The sequence below is a fragment of the Notamacropus eugenii genome, chromosome 2, assembly GCF_028372415.1.
Source record: "Notamacropus eugenii isolate mMacEug1 chromosome 2, mMacEug1.pri_v2, whole genome shotgun sequence".
NCBI lineage: Eukaryota > Metazoa > Chordata > Mammalia > Diprotodontia > Macropodidae > Notamacropus > Notamacropus eugenii.
Genome location: NC_092873.1, coordinates 423,467,824 through 423,494,429, shown reverse-complemented (window position 1 = coordinate 423,494,429; position 26,606 = coordinate 423,467,824). Strand labels below are relative to the sequence as shown.

Below are 26,606 nucleotides of genomic sequence, written 5' to 3'. Positions count from 1 at the left end.
CCTGGAAAACAAACTTAAGAAAGAAAAATTAAGAATCACTGGACTGACACCCTTTAAGCTATGACTACAGGAGGATAGACATAATATGTTAAGAAATTATTAAAAAGAATTGCTCAAGTCTCTTAGAAAGAATCCACCAGTCACCTCTAAAAAGAAACCCCAAATTAAAACTTCCAGGAACATTATAGTCAAAATCTAGAGCTTCTAGGTCAAAGAGAAAAATAACGCAGGTAACCAGAAGCTAAGAATCCAGGTACTGAGGAGCCACAGTCAGGATCACACATGATTTAGCATCTACCATTATGCGGGAATGGAAAGCTTTGAATATGATACTCCAGAAGGCAAATGATACAGGCTTACAATCAAGAATAACTTACCCAACAAAGCTGAGTATAATCCTCTTAGAGGGAAAAGAATGAATCTTTAATGAAAGAGGATTTCTAAGCATTCCTGATGAAAAAACCAGAGCTGAACAGAAACTTTGAAGTGCAAACACAGTAATCAAGAGAAAGGTAAACATGAATGAAGAATCTTTAGGGACTGAACAAGAATAAACTGTTTACATTCTAAAATGGGGAGATAATACATGTGTCTCATTGGAACTTTGCCATCATCCAGAGTCATAGAAATGTAATTATCTTGAGGGCCTAGGTGTGTCTCTTATATGTTGAAGATATTAAAACAAGAATGGAAAGAGAGGGGAAGATGAATACAATGTGAGATGGGAAAAGGAGGGAGAAATATGGAAAAAAATTATCACACATAATTGGGGTACATGAGTAGAAGTTTATACAAATAAGGAGAAAAGGATGAGGGGAAAATTGTCCAAGGAAAGGAATCACTCGCACTCACACTCACACACACACACAGTTGGTTACAGAAATACATTTCACTCAACAGTGAATTAGTAAGGAAAAAGGAGAAGGGAAAGGAAGGAATAGGAAAGGGAAGAGATTAAGATTAAGTGAGGGATTATTGTTGTTGAAGCATGTCTGACTCTCCATGTTAATTTTAAAAAGTAAATGTAAATACCTTCCAGTTTAGCAATTAAGCATCTATTATATAAAAGGCATTATACTAGGTATCATATTTATTCACAAAGGTGAAAAATATACCCTACTCTCAAGGAGTTTACATTCTACTTGGGAATACAGCACATAATTAGATCAATAAATCCAACATTTTAAAAAAGCCAATAATTGGCAATTACCATACCCTAGAGTATAAAAAACATGTAAAAGCCATAATCACATGTGATCATACAGAAATTTAGAGTTATTACAAGGAAAACTGTTCAAAACTGGAATGTACCCTCATCATCGAATGTCTTCAAGCAATATATGACTGTTTGTTTCCAGTTATGGGCTGGACTAGATGACCAATAAGGTTTCTTTTAGTTCTAAAATCCTGTGATTCTGTAATCTTCACAACAACCTTATGAAACAGATGGGCATTATTCTTGAAGTTAGCAATTATGTTCCCCTTATGTCCTCTCTCCTTCAAACTAAATCAATCTATCCTCATATGGCATGATTTCAAGACCCTTCAACATCCAGCCTGCCTTCCTCACATTTATCAATGTCCTTCTTTGAATGTGACATGAAGAACAGAACTTTCCAAATGTAGCATGACCATGTGAGGATACATGAGCTTTTCTCCTTCCTAGGCATAATTACCATGCCCATTTTATAGATGGAGAAAGAGATGAGGCTCTTAGAGGTCAAGTGACTTATCCATAGTCCCATAGTCAGCATCAAAGGCAAGACCAACCATCAAGTCTCTCCTAAATCCAGGTCCAGCACTTCTACTGTGATACAATGTTGCCCCAAGCAGGCAAGGTCAGAGCTGAACTTTGTTCTTTGCTCCAGATTCTTCCCACCTTTACATCAAATGAGAAAAAGAAGACCTATCATCACTTAGCTCTTCATTTTGATGTTGATTTCTGAAGGGAACACCAGGAGAGAACCAAAAGAGTGTGATCAAATAAAACAATTACTAAGGATAATTCACCTAGACATATAGAATTTGCCAGGAAATAGCTATGATAATTGAAGGAAGAAAATTGAATATTAAGCTATGAATTTCACAACTTACTATAGAAGAAAGTATAAATCTTCCATGTGGCTCCTTCCACCTACACATACTACAACCCTTCCATTTCTTGTAGTCTTAGAGAGTTGTCTAAGACCCAAAGAGATTGACTTTCCCGTGGTCAAACAACTAAGAAATCTGAGAGGTGGGATTTCTACTCAGATCTTTCTGACTTAAGCCTAGCATTCCATCAATTACTCCATGATGCATTTTAGAGTAAGGGCAGGGGGGCAGGATATATATAGATCAACTATTGAAAACTGTCTTGTACATAGAGAGACAGAGTTTTTGGAAACTAATCATATACACTTAAACATTCAAACTTCAACATGCTTTCTTTGCATCCTTTGACTACAGTGGTTTCTGTCATGGTAGGTTCCAAATCCTAGAGCATTTTCAGGTTTACTCTGAGTAGCAAATATACCATGCATTTTACAGATTCAGTTGTATGTGTGCATCATTTTGTAAAAGCCAGAGTTTAAGAGAGTAAAAGAAATAAAGCAGTTTTGGAGGGTGGAGGGTAAAGAAACTATTTTACAAAACCTCAGATCTAGGCTTTAACCAACAAGAACAGCAGAGTCTGCTATTGTACTTAGCTAACCTGTCTCTGTCTAGAACTCCTGGGCCTCCCTTCAGTATTTGTCTCTGCCACAGAAAAATGTGAGAGTGGCACTGTGCTAATGAAAAATGCATGTACATAACCACTCACCTATGGGATATACTTACTATCCATTTAACTCTGTTCTTTCAACTGGTGAAAAAATGCCATGACACATTTAGGAATCTTTAAAGATCAAATGGAACTGAAATCTGTACCCCCTCCTCCCCCTAACAAGTGTATACCTCACTTTGTCTGTCTGCCAGGGGAGGAAGCATGGGGTAGAGGACAGAAATCTGGTTTCTGAGTCAGGAAGACTTGAGTTCAAGTCCCACCTTTGACAAACACTGAGTATGTGACCCAGGTCAAGTTACTTGAGTTCTCAGAGTCCCAGGCAATTTTCTAAGACTGTACACTGGAGAGCAGATGTTGAATCTGCATCGGTAGAGTGTTTCACCAGGAGATCTCTATACTGATAAAATTATAAGTTCAGTCCAAAACAACTGAAACTCCACATGTACTCACATTATTTAATTACAGCCTTTCACTGGTTCACCAGCGTCATGAATTTTCTATCTCAATGCTCAGATTAAAGCTAGAAAATATGTTTATAACATGGAGAGTTTAAAATCACCACCTAGTAATTTATTAAAATGTCCCCTGGAACATAACATTAAAGGCACTATACAAAATCTGTTAATCAATCGCTGTCCCTGATCACCTTTGTTCTATGTTTCAAGATAGGCTTCAAGAATGTACAGCTAGTAGGGAGTCAGTCAGGTAACATTTATTATGCACAAACTATGTCCCAGGCATGGAGTTAGCACCTAGCAGAATGTCTTGGAAAATTCAGTGTCTAAAGAATACCAACTCCTGATGAAAAGACCTCATAACAATTTACACCAAGCACCAACATCTGAGCTGCTGACATTTTGTGCTAACTTTTCAGACACAGTTACCAACTCAAATGTTGTCATTACTGTTAACTACATTATTGTTTTTAAAAGATGAGAGTTAAATGGGATAAATGTAAAATTCAGCCCTGTGGTTTAAAACATCAACAAATATAGAATGGGAAGGTCAGGGCTACAAAGCAGTTCATCATAGAGGAAAAGAATTGAGGAGGGAGGTGTTAGTGGACCTCTAGTTCCATTGAGTCAAAGGTGCAACAGAGATATCCTCCCAAAAGGTAAGATCATCTTAGTCAATAATACAAATATATAGAACCTGGAGAAAGACAACTTTATCCTCTTACTATTCTTTGTCTGGTCACAATACTTCACAATATCTTAAAGTTTTAGAGAAGGAAGGAATGTTACAGAGGTCATTTGGCCTGCCTCCTAATTTTATGGATGAGTAAACTGAGATGCAGATTAAGTGACATCAAGAATGTCACACAGCAAATTAGTGACAGTGCTTCTGTGTGCTTTCTATTCTACTCAAATAGACTAGATGCTCAGCATTCCAGAATTTTGTAGAGGTTATCAGAGAACACTAGACTAGATGGTCTCTAGAATCTTTTCAAACCAAAAACATAGTTTTAAAAAATGATTCTAGAACCAAAAAATAATGGTGCATATGATGTTGTCTATGATATCAGTTCCTTTGTAATGGGGGTACAATTTAACATTGGTTAAGTACCCAATATATCCAAAGCCCTTTACTAGGAACTAGAAAATATACAGATGGAGATTCCATTAGGAAGACATTCCATGAGAAGATCTTCTCTAATAGGAAATGTTCTCAATGTTTCTGACAAAGGATAGAGTTATTCCTTACTGTTGGCAGCTCTCTCCATCCTCTGTAGCTATAGGCATATCCCCTAGTAGGAGAACCCAGCCACTCCTCTAGTTCACTACAGAAATAGATATTGTGCAAGTCGCATCTTGTATATCCTAACCACATCTACTTTTCCCCCAAACAATGCTTTTTTTTTAAAGAGTGTCCCAACTCTGAAAGAATATCATGAGGCTTGCCAAGAAAACATACGTATCATTCTCTGTGCTTCTCTTTTGAAAAGTTTCTCTTTTCAAAGGAAGGCTCCAAGTCCATCAGGAAACAAAAGGTAAAATAGAAAGTGGGAAAATACACTCACCATAGGAAATAACACATATTCTCGGAGGAAATCTTGAGATTCAAATTGATTGTAGTCCCCAAAATCAGCTGAAAACAAAGCAAAACAAAAAAAAGAGAATGGTGTTCAATATAATGACCTGAAAGGTGAGAAGGGGGAAAACACAAATCTATAAAATTACTTCCAGGTTAAGATTTCCAGAGAAGAATCCCCTGCTCATTCCCCACTCCCATAAACACAAAAGGAATAGATGGCTTCTTTTATCAATTATTACAAGAATGCTTTATTTATTTATCTATTTTTGTGGGACAATTGAGGTTAAGTGGCTTGCCTAGGGTCACACAAATAGTCAGTGTTCAAGTTTTAAACAGGAACAACGAAGGCTAAAACCCTCATTATCTCATTCTAGAGTGTTGACTAAGCATCAATAAAAGATGAAATACTAATAGTAACTATAGCAACATAAATAATAATCACATTTATACAAGGTATCCCGGAAGTCTTGGTGCAGGTTTGCACCAAGACGTCTAAGAAGGGTCAACCTTGTTCAGAGCTTTAAGCTTGGTGAAGTGCTTGATCCCCACAACAACCCTGGGACATAGGTGCTCTTATTATCCCCATTTTGCAGATGAAATGGAAATACTAGAACTCCACGGTCATGAATGGAAAGCTAGCTATTGCTTTATTTGACCAGATATTTATGACCTGAAATGTTCCCCCCACTTCCTCCTATTTCCTGATTATTATATGAAAATGGTGCCAAATGTATGTTCACAGATAACGACTACTTATGTTTACCCAGAAGCTAAACATCAAAGTATGCATGTGCTTATATTTAATAGTATGAAGAGAGTAAGAATTTTTTTAAGGGTTTCCCTTTAAAAATTTAGTCAAGCCTGAATTTATCAATTTGTTAAATATGTCACTATTCATATCTTAAGAATAACTTGCCAAGGGGGCTTTTAAACTTCATTTTAATATGGAAAGCTGAAGAACAAACACCACTTGCAACTTTTCTTATTTCTGAAGCTGGAAATCCCCACCATAAATCACCCTTGGCAAGCACCCATAGAAATCTTTACACCTCCTAGACAATTTCACATGTTGAGAGATGCCAAAAATGCTGTTCTGTCCTGTTTTGAGCTCACAGAGGTATGTACCAGCATACAGGAAGAAAACAAAATGTGTCTATACCAGACAGTAGTTCTTAATCCACTTCCCTGTACCCAGAAATAAAGTTAAGATTTCATTTCTTATTAGATTTCATGTAATAGTATTAAAAAATCAGATGACTTTCAGATAAGTACATGTGCACAAAGGGAAAGCAGAGTTTATTACTCATGCCACCTACAAAGAAAGCATGGTACTAATTACATGTTGGGTTGGGATGTGCTCAAGGATAGCAGACTTTTTCCTGTCTGTCAATCCACTCTGAAGTTCAGAGAACTGGTGGGCTCATCTCATCAAATGGCTAATACTGTTGGTAAGAAGATTTTTCTAATTACATGATGAGAATTCTTTGGAAAAGGCTGATAAAATATAACTGGAAGTTACACCATCACTGCTAGTAGCAACTTTTTGGTGGCTCAGCATCTAGTACAATGTGCTTCACATCGTAGGCACTTCGTAAATGTTTGCTCAGTTAATTCAATAAGCATTTGTCAAGCTCATATCACTGGAAGGGACTATGCTAGCCAGTGCAATTCAAAGATTAAAAAAAGAAAACTGGACCTGTGCTCAGAGAACATACTTTCCACTGCAGGAATACAATATGCACTATACCAGTAAATACTCTGTGTGTGTATGTGTGTGCGTGTGTATATGTGTGTGGTGTATGCAAAGTGTGGATGTAAATAGGCATGTATGTATAAATAGTTTGTGTATGTATGTAAATAGGTATGTAAGTATAAAGTCTGTGTGTGGTGTATGTATATGTATGTATGTGAATCAGTGTGTATGTATAAAATGCATGTGTGTTTATGTATTGCATGTACACATGTATGTGAATAAGTATGCATGTATAAAGTTTTACAAGCAGCTAAGTGGTATGGTGGATAAAATGTTGAGCCTGGAATCACACAGACTCATCTTCCTGAGTTCAAATCCAGCCTCAGACACTTACTAGCTGTGTGACCCTGAACAAGTCACTTAACCCTGTTGGCCTCAGTTTCCCTCTGTAAAATAAGCTGGAGAAGAAAATGGCAAACCACTCTAGGACCTTATTTTTGCCAAGAGAATCTTAAATGGGGTCGTAAAGATTTGGACACAATTGAAACAACTGAATAACAACAAAAATAGGGTTATAACAAAATAATTTCTAGAGGAAGAAAATCCTAATAACTGAGGCAACAAGAAAAGACCGTGAGCAGGAGGGGGCATGTGAGCTGTGCTCTAAAGAAAGCTAAAACTGAGAGGAGTGAGGAAAGAGTGCAATACAGAAACAGGGGAGCATTTATGCAAAAGCATGGAGGGAGGAGGTCAAATGTTGTGTAATGGGACTAGAAAAGAGAGTGGGCTGACAAGCGCAGGATATGGCACAAGACAGAAAACGTAGGTGGCAGCCAGACTGTGGAGCGGTTTAATTGCCAAGCTTAGGAATAGCTACTTTGTCCTAAAGATCATAGGGAGCTACTCAAGATTTTGGTATAGGGGGATGGCATAGTTTGAGTTGTGTTTTAAGAATTTATTAATATGGCAACTGAGGAGGGATTAAAGAGGAAAGAAACACGAGATGGAGGAAGCCAGTTATGAGGCTATTCCCCGCAGTGTTGTTGAGACATAATAAGGGCTCAAACTAGGGTACAGGCTGGGTGAGTGAAGAGAAGGGGAAGATCCCAATGCACTGAGGAGGGGAGAAGAACAAGCCTTCACAACTGAATGAGTATGGGGGTAGGTTCAAATTCAGTTCTGCATTTGGAATGAGGTTCAAGGCACAATTCCCATTCTTGAAAACTAATGCCCAAAATTCAAGATGCCCCAGATAGTAATAAATAAGCTATTCATGGACTTATTATTACATATTAATTCTATCTAAATATAAGGAAAAAAGAAAGCATGTTTTTTTAAAAAAAATTTTTTTCAAGGACTATCACATGCTCATTTTCAAATTTGGTTTAAAAAAGGGTAAAGGGAACAATAGAATAAAACTCGTATGTTTTTGTATACGTGGAGGCAACATGGGACAGACTGAGACATAAATTTACCCTATTATGTGTTTATCTTCTTGAATAGCAGTCATATGTTTCTGTTTATCTCTGTAATTAGCCTAGAGGAAATTACATTTTAATGTTTAATGGTCATCAAACTTAAATTATTATAAGCCCACAAAACACAGACATAGAATAAGCATGAGAAAATGGACCACAGACATGGAAATGAAACTTTAATTAATAGCAAAAATGAAAGCTGTGAGTTTTCCACATTCAAGGAGAATGACAAAAGCAAAACTGATTTGCAAAAGTTCTAGAAAATTCTTTTCCCAAAGTCAGAGCCCTTACTTTCCCTTTTTAGCTAAGCTTACGTTGAGATTATATGGAAAGCAAGAATGACTGGGAAGAGATGTGTGAGCTTTTTTCTACCACTACAAATCCAGAAAAACTAAAAAATAAACCATGATTCCATGGCATAGAGTACCACATGCTGTGGGTTAACTGACTGGACCTTACCTTGTACAGCTAAGCCAGCTAGTCGGACCCCCTGTTCCAGGGTAGCTCGCAAGTGCCCGTCCAGAACATCTTTTTTGACTTGTAGGTAATACTGATACCTGTATACACAAAGAAGAAGAACAGAGACCCTTAAGAATGGAGAGGCTCTGGGACGCAAAACTTTTGTGTACACAACAACGGCATTGATGATATTGATAAAATGCCTCCGTCTTCATTTCTCAGTACAAGAGATGAATAAGAGCCTTGCCAGTATTTATCTGTGTCACCTGCTTGTACTTAAAACGATGATAAGAGCCAGTTTTTCATTACAGATGAAGAAAGCAAAATACTTTTCTACACCTGGTCACCCACAACACTAAAGGTTGCCAGAACCACAGTCAACAATGAGGAGAACAGATTACTGGATAAAAGCTGAAAGCAGCATGGATTTTTTTTTTAAACTAAAGCACCCTGGGGGACGTTACAGACCGCTGGCTGAACTTTACAACCAAAATCAACAATAATCCAATTTAGATCTATAATATCAGTACAAATCTACAATTCAGTTTTATTCTACATAGATTTATCGAGTACCTATGATGGCAAGCTACTTCTTAAAAGCCAAGGTGAAGACAAACTACTTTGAGCAATATGGCTTCAAACCACCTACCTGCATAAGGGTGGTAATCTAATGAAATCATACATCTTCTGTCTCACAACAGCATACCTCAGACAGACATAGGAATGTGCAGCTAGACACATCAAGCCTCAGACTAGACCACTGATCTCAGAAGCTAAGTATGGGGCCTTATTTTTCTTTGCCATTATAAATGGCCTCTTAGAACTACTCAACACTCAGCAATCTCCTTATACCACAGGCTTCCTCCCTAGCACCACCCCTCTTAATACTCATTCCTCTTCTTTCCCACATTTCCTTCACTTTGCCTACACACACCCCTAGCTATGGTTCTCCAGCATCAATGCCTAGCAATTCTATCTACCAATGGAAAGCTTCATTCTCTACCCCTTTGAACAATTACATATTAAGGAACTCTGAATAAAGACATATCAGTAGTAGGCCAAAACCCATGGCGTATTCTACAAACAGAAAGAGGACAGAGTCTATCTTGGGCCCTTATTTACTATGAATTATACTTCAAATGGTGCCACTGCCCATCGCTATGGTATTTGAGATACCTGACCATCCTCTTGAGAATGTTAATTTCCTCTCCCAAATGCGCAGTGTACTGTTCTAGACCAAGGAATTAGAAGAGGTACTAACTGGATTGGGGCAGGGCAGGGCGGAACAGGACGGGATGCAGTCTCAACTATTAACCAGGCATGGAAGGTAACAAAAGATTCTCTCTTTTTGCCTCTATGAAAACTACGTATTCTAGTTGAAGGAAGAGGGCAAAAGCTATGAATTTATTAAGCAACTGTGGTAGGTGCTAAAGATACAAATGCAAAATCCATATAGTCCCCTATCCTTAAGGAGCTTACATTTTGGGGGAGAGATACAACATGTTCATAGGTAAGGAAACAAAACTACATTAAAAGAATTATTAAAATAAATCATAAAATACAAAGAAATAAGAGGAGGCATACAACAAATGGGATTATCATATATAAGACTAAAAGAAAAAGCAGTAGCATTTCAGCAGGTCCTTGAAGGGAGTCAGGGGTTCCAAGAAGTGGGAGTGAGCAGGACATGAAGGAGCAACCAATGCAGAGATCCCTCCTGCTTATGATTCTTACTACCTGCAAGACGATAGGCAAATGACTGAACCTCCCTGGGCTTCATTTTCTTCACCTGTACAATGACAGGATTGGACTAGATGGCCTCTATGAGATCCCTTCTAACTCTAAATCTATGATCCTAAAAGCAAAGAGAGAGCATGCCAATTTGTTTGGATCACAGAGTTCATCAGTGGGATTAATGAGTAACTAGCCTGGAAAAATAGTCTGGAATCAAATCGTAAAGGGTTTTAAGTGCCAAGAATTGGAATTATATAATTTATAATTCTTTTTGTTGGTTGTTTGTCATAGGAGGGATTTCAAAAGCTATTGGTACATGCCAATTCAAAACTTAAAGAGACTCAAGAATATGTCCAACAGGTCATCATCCAAACTTCTGTTTGAACACATCAAGCGAGAGGTAACCTACTACCTCTCAAAGGCATCCATTTACTTTTAGATAATTCTAGTTGTTAGGAAGTTTTCCCACTAAGTCTAAACCTGCCTCTCCAGAATTTCCATCTATTGTTCCTAGTTTTGACCTTTGGGGCAAAAATAAAATCTAACCCCTGTCACATTCTTGAAACAGCTATGATGTAATCCAAAGTCCTCTCTTCCTCAGGCTAAACAACCTCAGTTTGTCAGCCTCTCATCATGTGGCATGATCTCAGTGCTCTTCATCAACCTGGCTGCCCTCTTCTGGATGCTCTGCACTTTATCAGTGCCTTTTTTGTAAATGTGGCACCCAAAACCAAATACAATACTCCAAATGTAATTTGACCACATGAAGATCCAGTGAGAGTTCACATACCTGGCCCTGAATTATACACTTCTGTTAGTGCAGCCCAACACTGCATGAGCTTTATTGCTTTATTGTATACTATGACTAATTTTTTTCTTATTTATTTAAATATTTATATTTGCTGATGAAGGTTAAAAGTAAAATTCTGACTAAAATTGTATAACATTTGTATGAGAGAGAGACAGAGACAGAAAGAGGGAGAGAGCATTTTCTCTTCCCTAGGACACTGAGATTAATTTGATTTCTCAGTCTCCATTCCCGCCTCTACCTTGGAAGTGATTTCTCCTTTATCTGATCTCACTGAACTTTATACTTCTCTTATTCATCTGTGTTCTAATTTATAGCACATGTCTTATCACAGAGACTACTAGACTATAAACTTCTTATGGGTAAGGGCCATCTCTTTTTTACCTTTGTAAATATTGAAATATCTAGCACATTGCTCCACATGCAGCAAATAATAAAGATAATTAATAAAAATTATAAAGGTTTACAGAAAAGAATGGATTATTTTTCATAATTAAGTAGTTTCTACAAAACAAGGAGAAATCAGGTACATACCACTTGGGCAGTAACTTCCAGTTTGAGCATTCTAGGATTATCTTACTAACCTTGTCATTTTATTCTTTACATATGCCCTTCGGCTCCTAAAAAAGTCATGTCAGGTAGAGTAATCTGCCACATCCTCCACCACTAACACTAATCAGCACCAATTACCAAAAATAGGAAGGTCAATCCAAGAGTCCCAGGAATAGTAGCAACCCCCCCAAACCACAGGTCCCCCACTCATCATCCTGGAAAGTAACCTTTGTGATGACAGGATCTGGGAATTGCCTCTTTTAGGTGCTGTTGCTTTCCTCCTAGCCCCCTTTACAACAGCCATAGCTATTAAATATCAGGAAACTGTTTAAACATGTAATTGGGGAAAAAATAAAATATATTAAATATTTAAAAAAAGGAAAAAGAAGTTTTTGCCACCTAAGTCCTTGGTACCAAAAAATGACTCAACAGTAGAAACAGGTAGGGTTTTATCAAGAGAGACAATATGAAGATGCTTCACCCCTATAGCCTAAGGTCTTTCCATCTAACATGAAGCTAAAACCTTTGTATATGTTCTCTCTTCCTATTAGAATATAAACTCCTTGAGAGGAGGGACCATCTTGGTTTTCAACATATCACCAGTAAAACACAGTGCTTTGCACATAATAATTGTTTAATAATTTTAAAAAATTTCTTCTTTTCTCCCTTTCTTTTTGTTTCTGTATGTCTCTCCATCTTTAACAACTAATATACAAGACAGACCAGAGAAGAGCTGCCTAATCTGACCTGAATACTAAAACTCCCAATCCTACTCTCCTCAAGTCAACCCTATGGCTCACCTATCACCAGCTTCCATAATGCACTTACCACTGACATGTACATGAGTTGGCAGCTATGGGACATGGGAGAGAGAGAGCACTGGATCTGGAGTCAGGAAGACCTAAGTTCAAATCTAACCTCAGTCACTTACTAGCTGTGAACAAATCATTTAAATTCTGCCTGCCTTAGTTTCTTCATCTGTAAAATGGGGATAATAATAGGCCTTACCTCCCAGGGTTGCTGTGAGAATCAAATGAGATGATATTTGTAAAATGCTTAGCACAGCACTTCGAACCTATAAACACCATATAAATGTGAGCAATTATTATCTTTTATTCATGCAGCAGCTCTATATTTTTACTCAGCAATGAATTCCTACATACTTTCCTCTGATCTTAAATTCTTGGAGAGTAAAGACTCTCTGTTTTCCATAAAGATTACAAGGTATTGTCCAAATTCCTATTAAATTAGAAACTTAATAAACGTTAAGTTTTGATAAAAGAACCAATAGTTCTGATAATCCAACTGGCAGGCTCAATCTGTGAATGAGTATGTTTCTTTTACTTTTTAGAGAAGTATGGATGAAAAGGTAATATGGCATAGTCAACTGAAAGCTGACCTTGGAGTCAGAAGACCTGGGTTCATGTTCTGCTTCTAATAGTGCCTGGTAAATAGCTAAGTGCTTACTAAATGTATATTGATTGATTGGCTCATCCTAGCTCTGTGATCATAGGTAAGTCATTTAATATCTCTGTGTCCCATAATACACTCTAATATTATTAGTTATAGAAGAGTTTCTATATCAGTGGAGTAAATTTCCATACCAGGAATGTCCCATACCAATCAGATCACAGACAGATAAATATATATGTGTGTACATATACATATATGTATGTGTATGTATACACACACATATATATATAAATAATATTTTCCCCCTGGTATATATTATATATAAATCTCCCCCTTCCCCCCACAGGGCTAGGCATTGTGATAGTTTCCGGAGGAGATTGTTGTTGAGTAGTTCACGTGCATCCAACTCTACATGACCCCATTTCATGGGGTTTTCTTGGTAAAGATATTGGAGTGGTTAGTCATTTCCTTCTCCAATGTATCCCCAATTTATAAATGAGGAAAGGAAAATAAGGGTTAATTGATTTGCCCAAAGTCACATAGCTAATAATTATCTAAAGTCAGATCTGAACTCTTCCTGACTCCAGGCCCAATGCTCTATCTATGGCATAATCTAGCAGCCCTGTCTAGAGGAGAACCAAAGATAAACATACATAGTCTCTGGCATCAGACTTCACAATTTAGTATTAGGTGATCAGATATGTACACAGATACACAAACTGTCGTAGATTTGGATCTAGAATGGACTTCAGAGGATATCTAGTTCAACAGTCACATTTTAAAGAGGAGAAAATACAAATTAATTACAAATAAGCAAATAGGAATATAAACTGTTGGGTCAATAACAAGATGGAGACTCTTCAGTCACCTCAGGAAACAAGAAAGCATTAAAAAAAAGTGGAAATGTTGAAGTCAAGCTTGCAACGTTAAGTCTAAATAACCAAAGCAAAGGAATCTGAAGTTGTGTGCAGCCAAACTTGCCTCCCTAAGCCATTTTTTGTTTTGTCCTTCCCTTTTAGCCAAGGCCCAACCAGTCTTATCTTTAAATATTTTTCCTGGAATTGAGTTAACATTGCTTAAACATGCCCCTTATAAAATGTACTTGCTGTTCCCCTTCCTCTTTCTTAGGGGAAAGACAGGTGATAACAAATCTGAAGAAAATGGTCTTACTGGGTCCATGGGTACAATCACTCTAATTAGCAAACATGGAACATGGAAAATAAATGGTTTACATTTGTTCTACTGCTTCAAGAAGTTTATACACTGTCGGTGACAAGAAAGTCTCTTGCTTATATAGCAGAATTTGTCAGTAGCAATTCAGTTATGTTGAACCTAACCTAATACTCCATATTTAGGGTGAGGTAACACCCATTCATTGAATCATGGCTCCTTTATTGAGGCAACAAAAAGAAAGACATCAGGCTGGGAGGGAAACAGCAACAGTTACTATTGATAGTCGCCCTAAAGACAGGAGGGTCCAAAAGACAGCCTTTAGGCAGGGGTCAGGGGCCCCATGGTGTCTGAGCTACAGAGTACAGTAGGCTCAAGGGAAGGGAAGTGGAGGGGAGGGGAGGGAAGGGGAAAGGAAGGTGATGTCATCTCTCCTATTTCTTTTACATACCTTTCTTTAAAACATTTTCCATTTTTACCATCAACCCAAATCTTTGCTCAATGAGAAGCAGAGTAGTGTAATGCAGTGATATTAAATTCACATAGAAAAGACCTCCTGCATGGTGACTTAGAAAATCATAAATTAACATTATCTATGTTGAACTTTTATTTATTTTGTCAAGCATTTTCAAACTATATTTTGATCTGGTTTGGTTAGAATGGCAGATAAAGTCAAGAAGACCTGGGTTTGACTGCGAGTTCTATATCCCAAAGACACTGAAAAAAAAAAAAAAAGGAAAAGGACCTATTTATACAAAAATAAAGCAGTTCTTTTTGTGGTGACTAAGAACTGGAAATCGAGATGCTGCCCATCAATTGGGGAGTGACTAAATAAGCTGTGGTATCTGATTGTAATGGAATGTTATTATGCTATAAGAAATGACAAGCAAGGTGATTTCAGAAAAACCTAGAAAGATTTACATGAACTGATGCAAAGTGAAGTGAGCAAAACCAGGAGAACACACTGTACACAGTAACAGCAACATTGTACAATGAAAACCTGTGGATGACTTAGCTATTCTCAGCAATACAATGATTCAAGATAATTCCAACGGACTAATGATGAAGGCTTCAAAGAAAGAACTGATAGTGTTTGAATACAGACTGAAGCATACTATTTTTCACTTTTTTTTAATTTAAAATTTAATTACAAAATTACTAATATGGATATGTTTTACATGTCTACACATGTAAATCAATACCAGATTGCTTACCACTTCCAGAAGCAGGAGTGGGGAGTGATAGAATTTGGAACTCAAAATTTTTTTAAATGTTAAAAAATTGTTTTAACATATAATGGGGTAGGGAGGGAGAGAAGGGAAGAACAGGGGTATATTTTTAATGTTTCCATAATTCAAAAACACAGGTAAGGGTATATAGTTGTGAGAGTTTGATGAAAAATTTCAGGTTAACAACAACTTGCTTTAATAGAAACATTAGAATTATTTTCTCCAAGGATCTCAAAAAGGCAAGTAACTCTAGGTATGATTACTGAGAAAAGCCATAGTCTGTTTTTGAAGATTTTTTTATCTAAATGAAAGATCAGTTTATTGATTTAACTTCCCAAGATTATTACAACACAAAGGAGATGCAAGGAAAAACTTTCTGATCATTGAGATTGTCAAACTTTATCAAATGAGATTTGCACAGCTTTTAACAGTTTCTGGTATGCAGTAGGCACTTAATAAATATTTTTTCCCTTTTTATCTCTTGATTATTAAAAGATATTGGAAGATATTCTCTGCAAGTTTCATCTAATTGGAATGTCTTTGTCTAAAAGTAAGAAAAGATAAAGTCTCTGGGTTCTTTTCTTGCCCTATGAATATCAAAAGTAAGATGTATCACAAGAGATCAAGTCAATTTTAGACAAGAGTCTATCTCTAATAGTGACACATGGACATGGTTTCTTGAATAACTAAGTAACATATTTCTATGACAAAGTCCTCCAAAACCAAGAGCTTTCAGACTTTCAATAATGCATTAGAGTTCTATGATTAATTTATTCATCTCAACTCTATAACATCCATTTCAGGCCCATCACTTTCAACAGTACTCAGGATCATGGCATGGGGCAGAGGGAAGAGGCAACCACATTTCTGCCTGAGAACGGTTATTAAGACAGGTCAATGATCATCATCTTCTCTGGGATCACTTAGAAACCCCATGACTGGGACATCCATAGATGCTCCTCAAAGATCTGTGTCTGGTTAGTGGGAAAGATGGGAAAGAGGAATCAAGCAAGACTTACCAATTTAATGCTAACGGTGATCCTTAATTGCTAAACATGCGGACCATTCAGGCCTCTTGCTTTCCCCCCTTTTTGGCATTTTTACTGCTCATAAACATCTCTCCTAGATCTCCCCATCAAGGCTGGGGAGAGAGGCAGGGGTAAGCAAAAAAGGCAGAGCAAGTCCGTGTACTTTAACCATTCGTTAAATGAGAAAAGGGGTGTAGAGATGCCTACGGGACCACATGGCCCAGTGTACAAGACAACAAAAGAATTTTAAATCTTAGGTCACTAAAGATACCAACCTTAAGGAAATCACATTCCATCTTTCCAAGGGGGCTTTATGGTTACAAAACCTGATGATTAATTGTTGGGACCTTGGAAGTACTTGAATAAAAGTTCCAGGGCAAAGGCTGTTTGATTGATGTTTTAAAAAGTTAAAAATGTATATACTATTTAGAAATATTTGATGATAACACTTAGTCTTTTGTATTTGCCTCACATGCTCACTGAATGGTGCTGTTTTGTTTTGCTTCTTAATCCAGGTTTGAGTTAACAGACAATTAAATCACTGCACTGTATCCATACAGCCAACATACCTGTGATTATGCCAAGGTGCGAATCATCTAGGTAAAAGGACGAGGAAAATGTAAAATCTGGCAATGACAACCTTGCAGTGTCTTATTTTTTTCTACCATTTTCCTGTAGACCACAGTCATCTTGTTGAGGCTTGCAGGGTTGATATACAAATACAAACACACACACACACACACACACACACACACACACACACTTCTTGACAAAAGCTCAATTTTGAGAATCACTGGCTTCCAATCTTCTCCTACTACTAATCCTATTTTGGTAGGGTCACCTGACCTCCAACTGTGATTCCTAAAAATTTAGGTTCCTGTGAGTCAAAGAATTGTAATTCTCTCCTAAAAAGGATGATGTGAATTTAAATAGACACATATACACACCTTTCTTACCTATGCTATGAAAAAGGCCAGTGATAGCAAGTATTGCAAGAGAAGAAGGCATGCCATGACTTGATCCTTGCTTTCTGCCCTTGAACTCTTGCATTAATTATAACAAATTACAGGGAGAACAAGTATAGTTTATAAGTATAATAAATTCCCTAATAATAACCTATAATTTAATCAGGGTTATTTCAGATTTTATTTTTTCTAAACAACACATTTTAGAGGAGAGAGAAGAAAATCTCACTACTACTCACAGATGCAGATGTTTTCTTTTCACCCCTACACTATGTCATTAGGCATGGACACCTTTAAAAACTGAGCTTTAGAGCAAACAAATCTATAGGTCTCCATGAAAGCCAACTGAGGAAGGGGGAAAGCCATAGAAAAGTAACCTGACATGATATCCTTGTGAGGAAAACTGATGACACAAGGTGAAAACCCCACCCCAAGAAAAATGATATTTTGCCATACTGTTTGATGTAGGCAAATTTGACAGAACTAGTAGATGGAATTTGGAACCTGAAAGGAAAAAGACTGCATTTCTTGGAGTACACGCATGTTGAGACATGTTAAGACCATATAGCCAGGTCCTAAGGGAAAGGAAAAGGGAAGGAACTACAGATGGGAAAAACAAAAATACCATCACATTGTGGGGGTCAGACCACAACTCAAGAAAACCAATTCTGAGTGTCCGGCCATGGTTTGCCGTGGCTACCCACCATATCCTCTGCCTGAAAAGGTCAAAAAAAAAATGCCCAAACATCAAGCCTTCCCTAATCATTACAGATCACTTGGGCATGAATTTATCTAAACTTTCCACGATGGCAGATACTATATTATATAAATAATGTAGATATCCATATATTAATGGGGGGGGGTGCAGTATTTGGAGATTTTCTTCCCCACTGAATCAAAGAATTTAAAGTTCTTTTCTAAACTGAACTTGAAACAAAAGTTTGTTCAACATATTCCCCAACCCAAACATTCATGAAGCCCCTACTTAAGACACCTCCAGTAATATAAGGACTCATTAGCTGATGAGGCAATTAATTCCACTTTTGGAGTGCTTTACATTGATCCTAAATCTGTGTCTCCATAAGATTAACTTTAGTTCTAATTCTTCTTAGAGATAGAAACTGGACCTGTGATTTCATCAGTACAGGGAACTCGCAATGATAAAACTCACTCTGCCAATGCAAGTAGGCACCTTCTCTGTAAGTTGCCTGGATGACTTGCCTGGGCTACAACGCCTCAATGGGTCACAGAAGGCACCTGAACCCATGGCTTCCTGGCTCTGAGGACAACATTCCAGCCATTAACCATGCTGTTTCTCCTCTGAGGGCAACCAAAATAAATATATATATGATCTTTCTGCAACCTTTCAAACTATTTAAGAAAGAGAAGAGTACAGTTTAATTTTTTCAGGCTAAGTACTTCTGCTGCCTTCAAGGGATATCCAGATAATGTCACTTTGACTCCTTTTTCTGCCCTGATTGAAGCCCTCTCTCCAAAGGGAAAGATTTTTTTAAAGAGCTCAATGCAGCAGGTGAGGTCGGAGGGTGCAGAGAACAGTGCAACTGTCCCTTCTAAGCACTGGGATTCAATTAATGCAAAGATTCATTAGTGTTTCTTAACTGCCAATCCACAGTATTGACTCTTATGGAGTTTACACTCACCTAATACATCCAAATCTTTTTTACAAGTCCTTCCTTTTTAGCCACATCTCCCCTATCTCATACTTGAAAAGTTATTTTTTTTTCAACCTAAGCACAGGACTACTTTTATCCTTAATAAATTTCATTGGATTTTAACCACGCATGGTTCAACCTGCTAAATCTTTTTGGAATCCTGATTCTGTCAGTGAAGATATTAGCAATCCTTCTCAAATTTGTGTCAGCCAGAAACTTAATAAAGCTTGACTTTGACACTGGCACACTGAATTCAAGCCTTAGAACTGGAGGCAGGAAGGCCTAGGTTTGAATCTCACCTCTGACACTTAGCTGTGTCACCTTAGGCAAATTACTTAATGTATCTGAGACTTGGTTTTTTCTTCTGTAAAAAGGGGATAATCACTATAGTGCCTTCCTCACAACTAGCCCCACAGATACCCTGCCACAAGGTACCAACGAGATAATATATTCAAAGAACTTGCTACATAAATGTCAAGGTTAAGTGACTTATTCAAGGTCATACAACTACTAGAGTATAAACATAAGTATTAAGATTGACTTAACTTGGAAGAATAATTTGAAATGATGCTCCAAGAGCTATATAAACTGCATTCCCTTTGACCCAGCCATATCACTATGAGGTCTGTATCCCAAAGACATAAAAGAAAAGAGAAAAGGCCTTAAATATACAAAAATATTTATAGTAGCTCTTTTTATGGTGGCAAAGAAATGGAAATTGAGGGGATGCCCATCATTTGGGGAATGGCTGAGTAAGATATGGTATATGATTACAATGGAATACTATAGTTCTATAAGATGTGACAAGCAGGATGGTCTCAGAAAAACCAGGGAAGACTTATATGAACGGATTCAAAATAAAGGGAGCAGAACCAAAAAAGCAATGTATACAATAAAAGCAATATTGTAATGGTAATCCACTGTGAAAGACCTAGCTACTCTTGTCAAGAAAAATGGTCATCTCAATTTATGTAAATTCACTACATACTTATTAAATTCTCTACTTCATTTTGCCTATGTAGAAATCTTCCGTGAAGCTGATTTTCTCCCTCATTGAACAAGATCAAAAGAAGCTACATGCAAATTCTAAATGTACAAGTCATAATAAACATATCTTTATAGCCACATCCCAGGACTTCAAATTAACATGTGGTTCTTCCTTTCTGGACTTTGACAAAATTAAAGTTTGTTAAAAATTAATAATTAAATTAAATTAATTAAAATAAAAAAACACATACATATAACCCTTTAGCTTAACTATACTTAACAAAATATCATGACATTCAATGTACTGATTTATAAATATGTATGTTATTTTCTTGAACTCACAATTTCAAGTATATGCAATATCAAGGCAACCTATAACTATGTTTTTGGATATTGAATTTTCTGAGCTTTTTAAAGAGATGGGATATTCAGAATGACTTCTAATATAACCATCCCTTCACCCTATTTCTCACAAAAAGAAATTCATAAAAAACAGGTACATTAGCCCTCACTTAAAAGTCCAAAATCTACATCAGTTTTAAAAGCTATTATGAAATAATTTCTCATCCCAAATAATCTAGAGAACTAATGAATAGTTATTGTGTTAGGGGTGGGGAATGAGCATTAATTAAGCACCCACTAGATATACAAGCCTATGTTACTCACTTTACAAACACTATCTAATGTGATGCTCACTACAGCCCTGGAAGGTAGGTGTTTATTACTACATTTATATGCCTCAAAAGCAAAGTCTATACACCATATGCTTTTTGAAATAAAAACCTGGAAAGAAAAAGAACTAGTGTTTGCAAAAAGACATACTTAGTTGCAGCTTGGTGATACAGAAACTCCCATCCCATATGTTACTTCTTTCAATGTTCTGTCCAGGACATACTTGGAGAATATAACTGAGTCAATCCTGGTTGTTTCTGCACTTACATAGGGATCCCTGATCCTGGAGAAGAGGTATGTGCTAGGTGAGATGAACATAAAGTGATCCATCTGCCCTGTAGCCCACTGAAATTCTAATCAAACAGATGAGTTGGATATCTGTTCACACTGAGAGGTCAGAAACACTGCTTTGATATGGTCCATTTGCTCTGTGGCAATTGGTTCAACCTACCTCTGTGAGCTACCAAGCAGCAAATTATAAACTTAGAGAAATAAATCACAGCTGGGCCCCAACTGCGAGGAGTTAAATGATCTTGTTGAGTAAAGGGAATACAAACCAAGCTACAATAAGGCTCACTGCTAATTAGTCAACTGAAAACCTCTCATCTAAATTCCTATCGTGCAATAAATCCAGAGGCTCGTCTTATGCTACTAATAGATATCTCTTGACTCATCACTTCAAAATATACACCTGTCTGCCCTGAAAGGCATGTGTTTATACCATTACCCACAATGCCACTGTGGGAAAAGGTACCTTAAATTACATATGGAAACAGGATGATTCAACTACTCACAGATCTGTCTTTCTGGTAGCTGGCCAGGTTAGTGGCTAAGCTGGTTTGCATCATATACTAAAAAAATTGGTGAGCCTGCAGATGCAGCAGTAGGAAATAATGCAGTTTGTAATCTGTACACTCTGAGGAAAAATAAAATAAAATAAATGAAACCATAATGCAGCTAAAAGAAGAAAAGAGCTCTTTTTGTGAGAGGTATAAGATTTTTTTTTATCATACCTACTCAAAAACAACTCATGATTTTTTTTTTATACATCTATGACTTCAAAAAAAGTCAAAACCCCAATTCCTAAAGGAGAACCAAGATTTCAGAAGCATCAGTCACCTAAACTTTCTTCTGATTCTTGGAAATATCCACTATTTTATGGGTGTCAATATGCCATTTCTGAAGCAAGTCCCAAACCCTCCATGAATGAAAAGCTCATTACCTCGGAACAGTGGATCTCTACCCTCAGCTAGCCTGTTCCTTGGAAAACAGTCTATTATTGCTTCTATGCTTAAAGATCTTCCAAGGAGTGGGAGGCATCCAGTATGACATATTTAATACATATACTGGGTGTCCACAAAATCTTAGTCCAGTTTTAGGCTATTAAAGCTTACTTATAGCTACATTCATACAGCACCTATAAGGCTATTACAGTTTTAAATTGCAGTAACACTTTTGAGATATCCTATAATTCTTGTATAAATATGTGGTCAAAATCAAGTAGAAATGGGGGGGGCCCACTCCCTGTGGAAGGCATACTGATTTTGAAAACCACATATTATCATTATTTATTTCCTACTGTGTTTTTATTTATTTTGCTAAATATTTCCCAATTACACTTTAATCTGGTTTGGGCAGGTATTTTGATACCTCTGCTCTATATGCTCTCCAACAACCCAACTGCTATGGAGATGAGCCAGAATAGGTCTCACTTTTGTCTGATGGGTTTGGTCAGAGGAGGAGGAGGAGGAGGAAGAGGAGGGAAGGAGAAAGAGAAGGAGAAGGAGGAAGAGGAAGAGGGGGAGGAAATTGTACTCTGTACAATGCACCAACCATTCTTTCCCAAATCCCTTCCTTTCCTTCACTGACCTAGTATCACTGCTTTTCCCCTTCTATCACTCTACACAAGATTCCTTTGTAAATAAAAGGCAGTCAAATCAGTTTTGATCATGGCTTACCAATCTCCTCATTCTTGCATATTCCAGGTTTAAACTGGCCTCAAACCCTGGGTTTCTTTCAGTTTCTGTATCCCTTTGACAGTGCTTAATCATTTGCTGCATATAGATACTGTTTTTAAAAATCTGCTGATATTGTTGATGTACAAAAGAATTACCAAGATACTGACTCAAATTCAAGGTCTTTCCAAAATGTCCATGGGGAAAAAATAAATCAAAGTCTGAACAGGACATGCATTAGTAAACACTGGCATATCATGGCAAAAAGATATCCTACCAGGCAATCAGAAACATGGGCTTTGCTGGAGTGATGTTACTCCCCATCTACAAACTACATCCCCTTCTCTATTTAAGCCATAGATTACTTGAAGCCAAGAACCACATTCAAATCAATGTCAATTCTAAATCTATAAGTATTTACTAATTACATAGTAGGTGAAAAACATGCTTTTCACATACAAAGATGAAAAATTATGGTGCCCACCATCTGGAATGTAATAATAATATGATGCTTTTAAGCATTACTTCAAGGTTTACAAAGTACTTTACACAGATTATCTCATTTGATGTTCAGAATAACCCTGTAGATGAGTGGAGAAGGTAAGGAAGGAAGGGGAAGTGCAGAACCAGCATTTATTATGTGTCTACTTCTGGGCTAAGTGCTTTACAAAGATTATATAATTTGATGCTCACAATAATTTTGCAAGGTAGGTACTATTACGATCCTCATTTCACAGCTGAGGAACCTGAAGCAAACATAACTCAAGGGACTGGCCCAGATAGGGTAAGACAGCTAGTAAATATATGAAGGCAAATTTGAACTCACATCTTCCTGACTCCAGGCAGAGTGCTCAAGCCACTGGCACTACCTAGCTGCCTCAAAGTACTACTGTGCCAATTTTGCAGATGAGGAAACTGAGGTTAACTGACTTGTATAGGATAGCACAACTGCTAAAATAGAGTGTTAAGGCATATATAGAATATGGTAAGTGCAGTGGAGTGGTCTGTCAATAATATTTTTTTCAGTGGCAACGAGCCGATTTAGGTAACAACTGTCATATAACAAGAAAAACAGATTTGTTCTATTTGCCTCCAAACAGAATATGTAAAGGAAACAGGTGGAAGAGATGATGTTGGACATGGAGGAAAGAAGACTTGGGTTACTAATCATGTGATCCTGGGCTAGACATTTTTAATGTCTCAGTCTCAGTTTCCTTGTCTGCAAAACAAGAGTTGTAACTGATAACGCCACAATCTCTTCTATGACCCCATGATACTATGAAGTTACAAAGAGGAAAAATTTTTTAAGAATTAGAGCAGACCAAAAGTCCAATGTTTTGCCTTCGGAGGTGGTGGATTTCCTTCCATTGTTCTCTTCCAATAAAAGCTAGATGACCCCTGGGGAAGATACTATAGAAGGGATTCAGATACAGGTTAGTCTCTGAGGTCCCTTCCAATTCTGAAAAATCTGAGAAACAAAATCTATTCTTCAGTCTGTATCCCAAATGCCTAATATACTAGTGTATAGATAGAGAGATAGATCTAGAGATATAGATATGTGTCTATATATACACACCACATTATATACACATATACACATGTGTGTATGTATGTATATGTATATGTATATATGTGTGTGTAGTGACTTAAAATAAGTCCCCCCAAAAAACCCCAACAACCTAAATCATGTGCTCATTTGGAAGAAAATCCCTCCATAATTAGAAAAATAGTTGCACTACTAAAAGATCATTGGTTTCATAACTAATTATAATGTCCAAAAAAACCCAATGTGAGATATTACACCAAGGACAACATGGGTATGCAAAGAAGACTTCTGATATCTCCACTGAAAACCTTTATAACTGAAGACAATTTTGGGTTCTATGACCAAATAGATCTTAGAAACCAATTAGCATAGATAGCACCACCCAAGAATGCCTGAGCACATGGTAAATGTTTCTAGCAGAGAACCTTAAAATTTGGAACTGCTTCCCCAGAGTTAAAGGATAATTGAAGACATCTAACATCCAGGCAGTAGTAGCTCCTGCAGGTCCAGGGTAGAATACTCAAAAGAAAAAAGGTCAACAAGCAGAAAGTTGTCAGCACATTACTGCATGAATCCATGGACTGGGATGCAAGATGAATTTTAGTATATTAAATGAATAATTATGTCTTTGTAGAATCTTCAAAAAAAAAAAAAACAGCTGAAGATATCAAGTGTAGCAACAGCTGCCAAAGATAAAATGCCAATCCAGCAACATCTCACGACCCAAGAATTTAGCATCTTCCTACACTGCAATTTTTGCCAAATTCTTGCTTGATATTTTCAAGTGCAGAAAGAACAGCCTCCACACAAATCCTCTTTTCGAATCCCTTGTGAGGCCTGAGGATTAAATGAACATACATTGCCTCCCCATTTGCTTGTGAATTGTGGTATTTTTTTAAATTTTGTTTTGTTTTTTAGATTTTAAATATCTCAAAGCAGGAGGGGGAAAAGAGAAACAGAGAAAGAACAGAATAACCTTTGGAAAAGGGATTACTTAAAAACATTATAGATAATTCCAAACAAATTATTATTCCATTTGTCTCATACTCAGTCAGTGGTTAGAACACAATTCAACAGCTAGGAACAGTGATTAACAAAAGAGAAATTGACAGTTTTTTCATATGAAATGCATTTTTCCCCACAACTAATGTATCAAGGAAGATCTTGTATCTTGTGGGAGAGCAGACTCACATACCCTACAGGCCATCCTGACTACTACGAGGGAGGTGAGAATTCACAAATTCACCTTTGTACCCCAAGAGATTAATGTGATCAAGACTTGAGCATGAAGAGTCTACAGCAAAGGAGAGAAGGGCCATCATCATCAAAGTCACATATGATCAAACAAGAAGGTCAATCAATTCTGTAAAAGTGAAGACCCAGGAAGGACACCAAACCTATTAGAAGCAGGTAGTTTGTACAGTGAATAGAGCACTGGACTTGGGAGTCAAGGATACCAGAGTTCAAACTTAGCCTCAGACACTTAATAGCTGTGTGACTGTGGGCAAGTCACTTCTCTGGTCTAGCTCAGTTTCCTCATCTGTAAAATGGAAATAACAATAATACTTCCTTTTCAGAGCTATTGTGAGGATATGAGATAATATTTGTAAAGTGCTTTGAAAACCTTAAGAGAGTTATTATTAAACTAGCTATTACTATTTGAAGCATTTTCTGGCAGAAGGAGCAATGGAAAGAGATGAGGATTTGGAGTCAGTCTATGTCTGCATCCTGGTTTTGTCATTTATTGCCTATGTGACCCCCATAAAGAGACTTCTTATCTTTGGGCCATATCTATAAAATGAGATTATTGGATTCAATGACCTCTAAGTTCTATTTGTTGTTCAATCATTTTTCAGTCATATATGACTCTTCATGACCCCATTTGGCAAAGATACTAGGGAGGTTTACTATTTCCTTCTCCAGTTCACTTTATAGAGGATGAAATTGAGGCAAACAGGGTTAAGTGAGTTACCCAGGGTCACACAGCTAGTAAGTATCTGAAGCCAGTTTTGAACTCAGGAAGATGAGTCTTCCTGATTCCAGACCTGCAGCTCTATCCACTGTACCACCTAGTTGCCCTTATAATCAAAATCTATGATTATATGATCCTGAACCTAGAGGATAAAACTAAGCACAATGACTGCAAGTTACAAAGAGGTGGAAGGAGGTTTGACATAAGGAAAAACTTGTTAACAATTAGAACCACCCAAAGTACAACTGGCTCCTTCAAGAGGTGATGAGTTCTCTGTCACTAGGGAGCTCCAACCAAAGAAATGTTGGAGGACTACTTGGTGGGTGTGTTGTAGAAGGTACTCTTGGTCTTTTCCAGGGAGCATGCTGGACTTTCTCTACCATGACCAGTGCTAGGTATGTAGTCTCTTTCTCCCATCATTTTCAGCTTCCTTTTATGTATAGGTCTTACCCCATTAGAACATAAGTTCCTGAG

At 37.2% G+C, this 26,606-nt stretch overlaps 1 protein-coding gene across 7 annotated transcripts in view; it reads right to left on the bottom strand.

Annotated features, from left to right (window-relative positions):
* The window catches only part of PTPN14 (protein tyrosine phosphatase non-receptor type 14), a 251,790-nt gene that overhangs the window by 75,120 nt on the left and 150,064 nt on the right, over nt 1-26,606 (bottom strand). For all 7 annotated transcript variants that reach the window (XM_072647849.1, XM_072647846.1, XM_072647852.1 and 4 more), the window contains 2 exons: nt 8,429-8,526; nt 4,785-4,852 (listed from right to left, as the gene is read on the bottom strand). In XM_072647849.1, the coding sequence (XP_072503950.1) occupies nt 4,785-4,852; nt 8,429-8,526 (166 nt within the window). The remainder of the gene's footprint in view (nt 1-4,784; nt 4,853-8,428; nt 8,527-26,606) is intronic.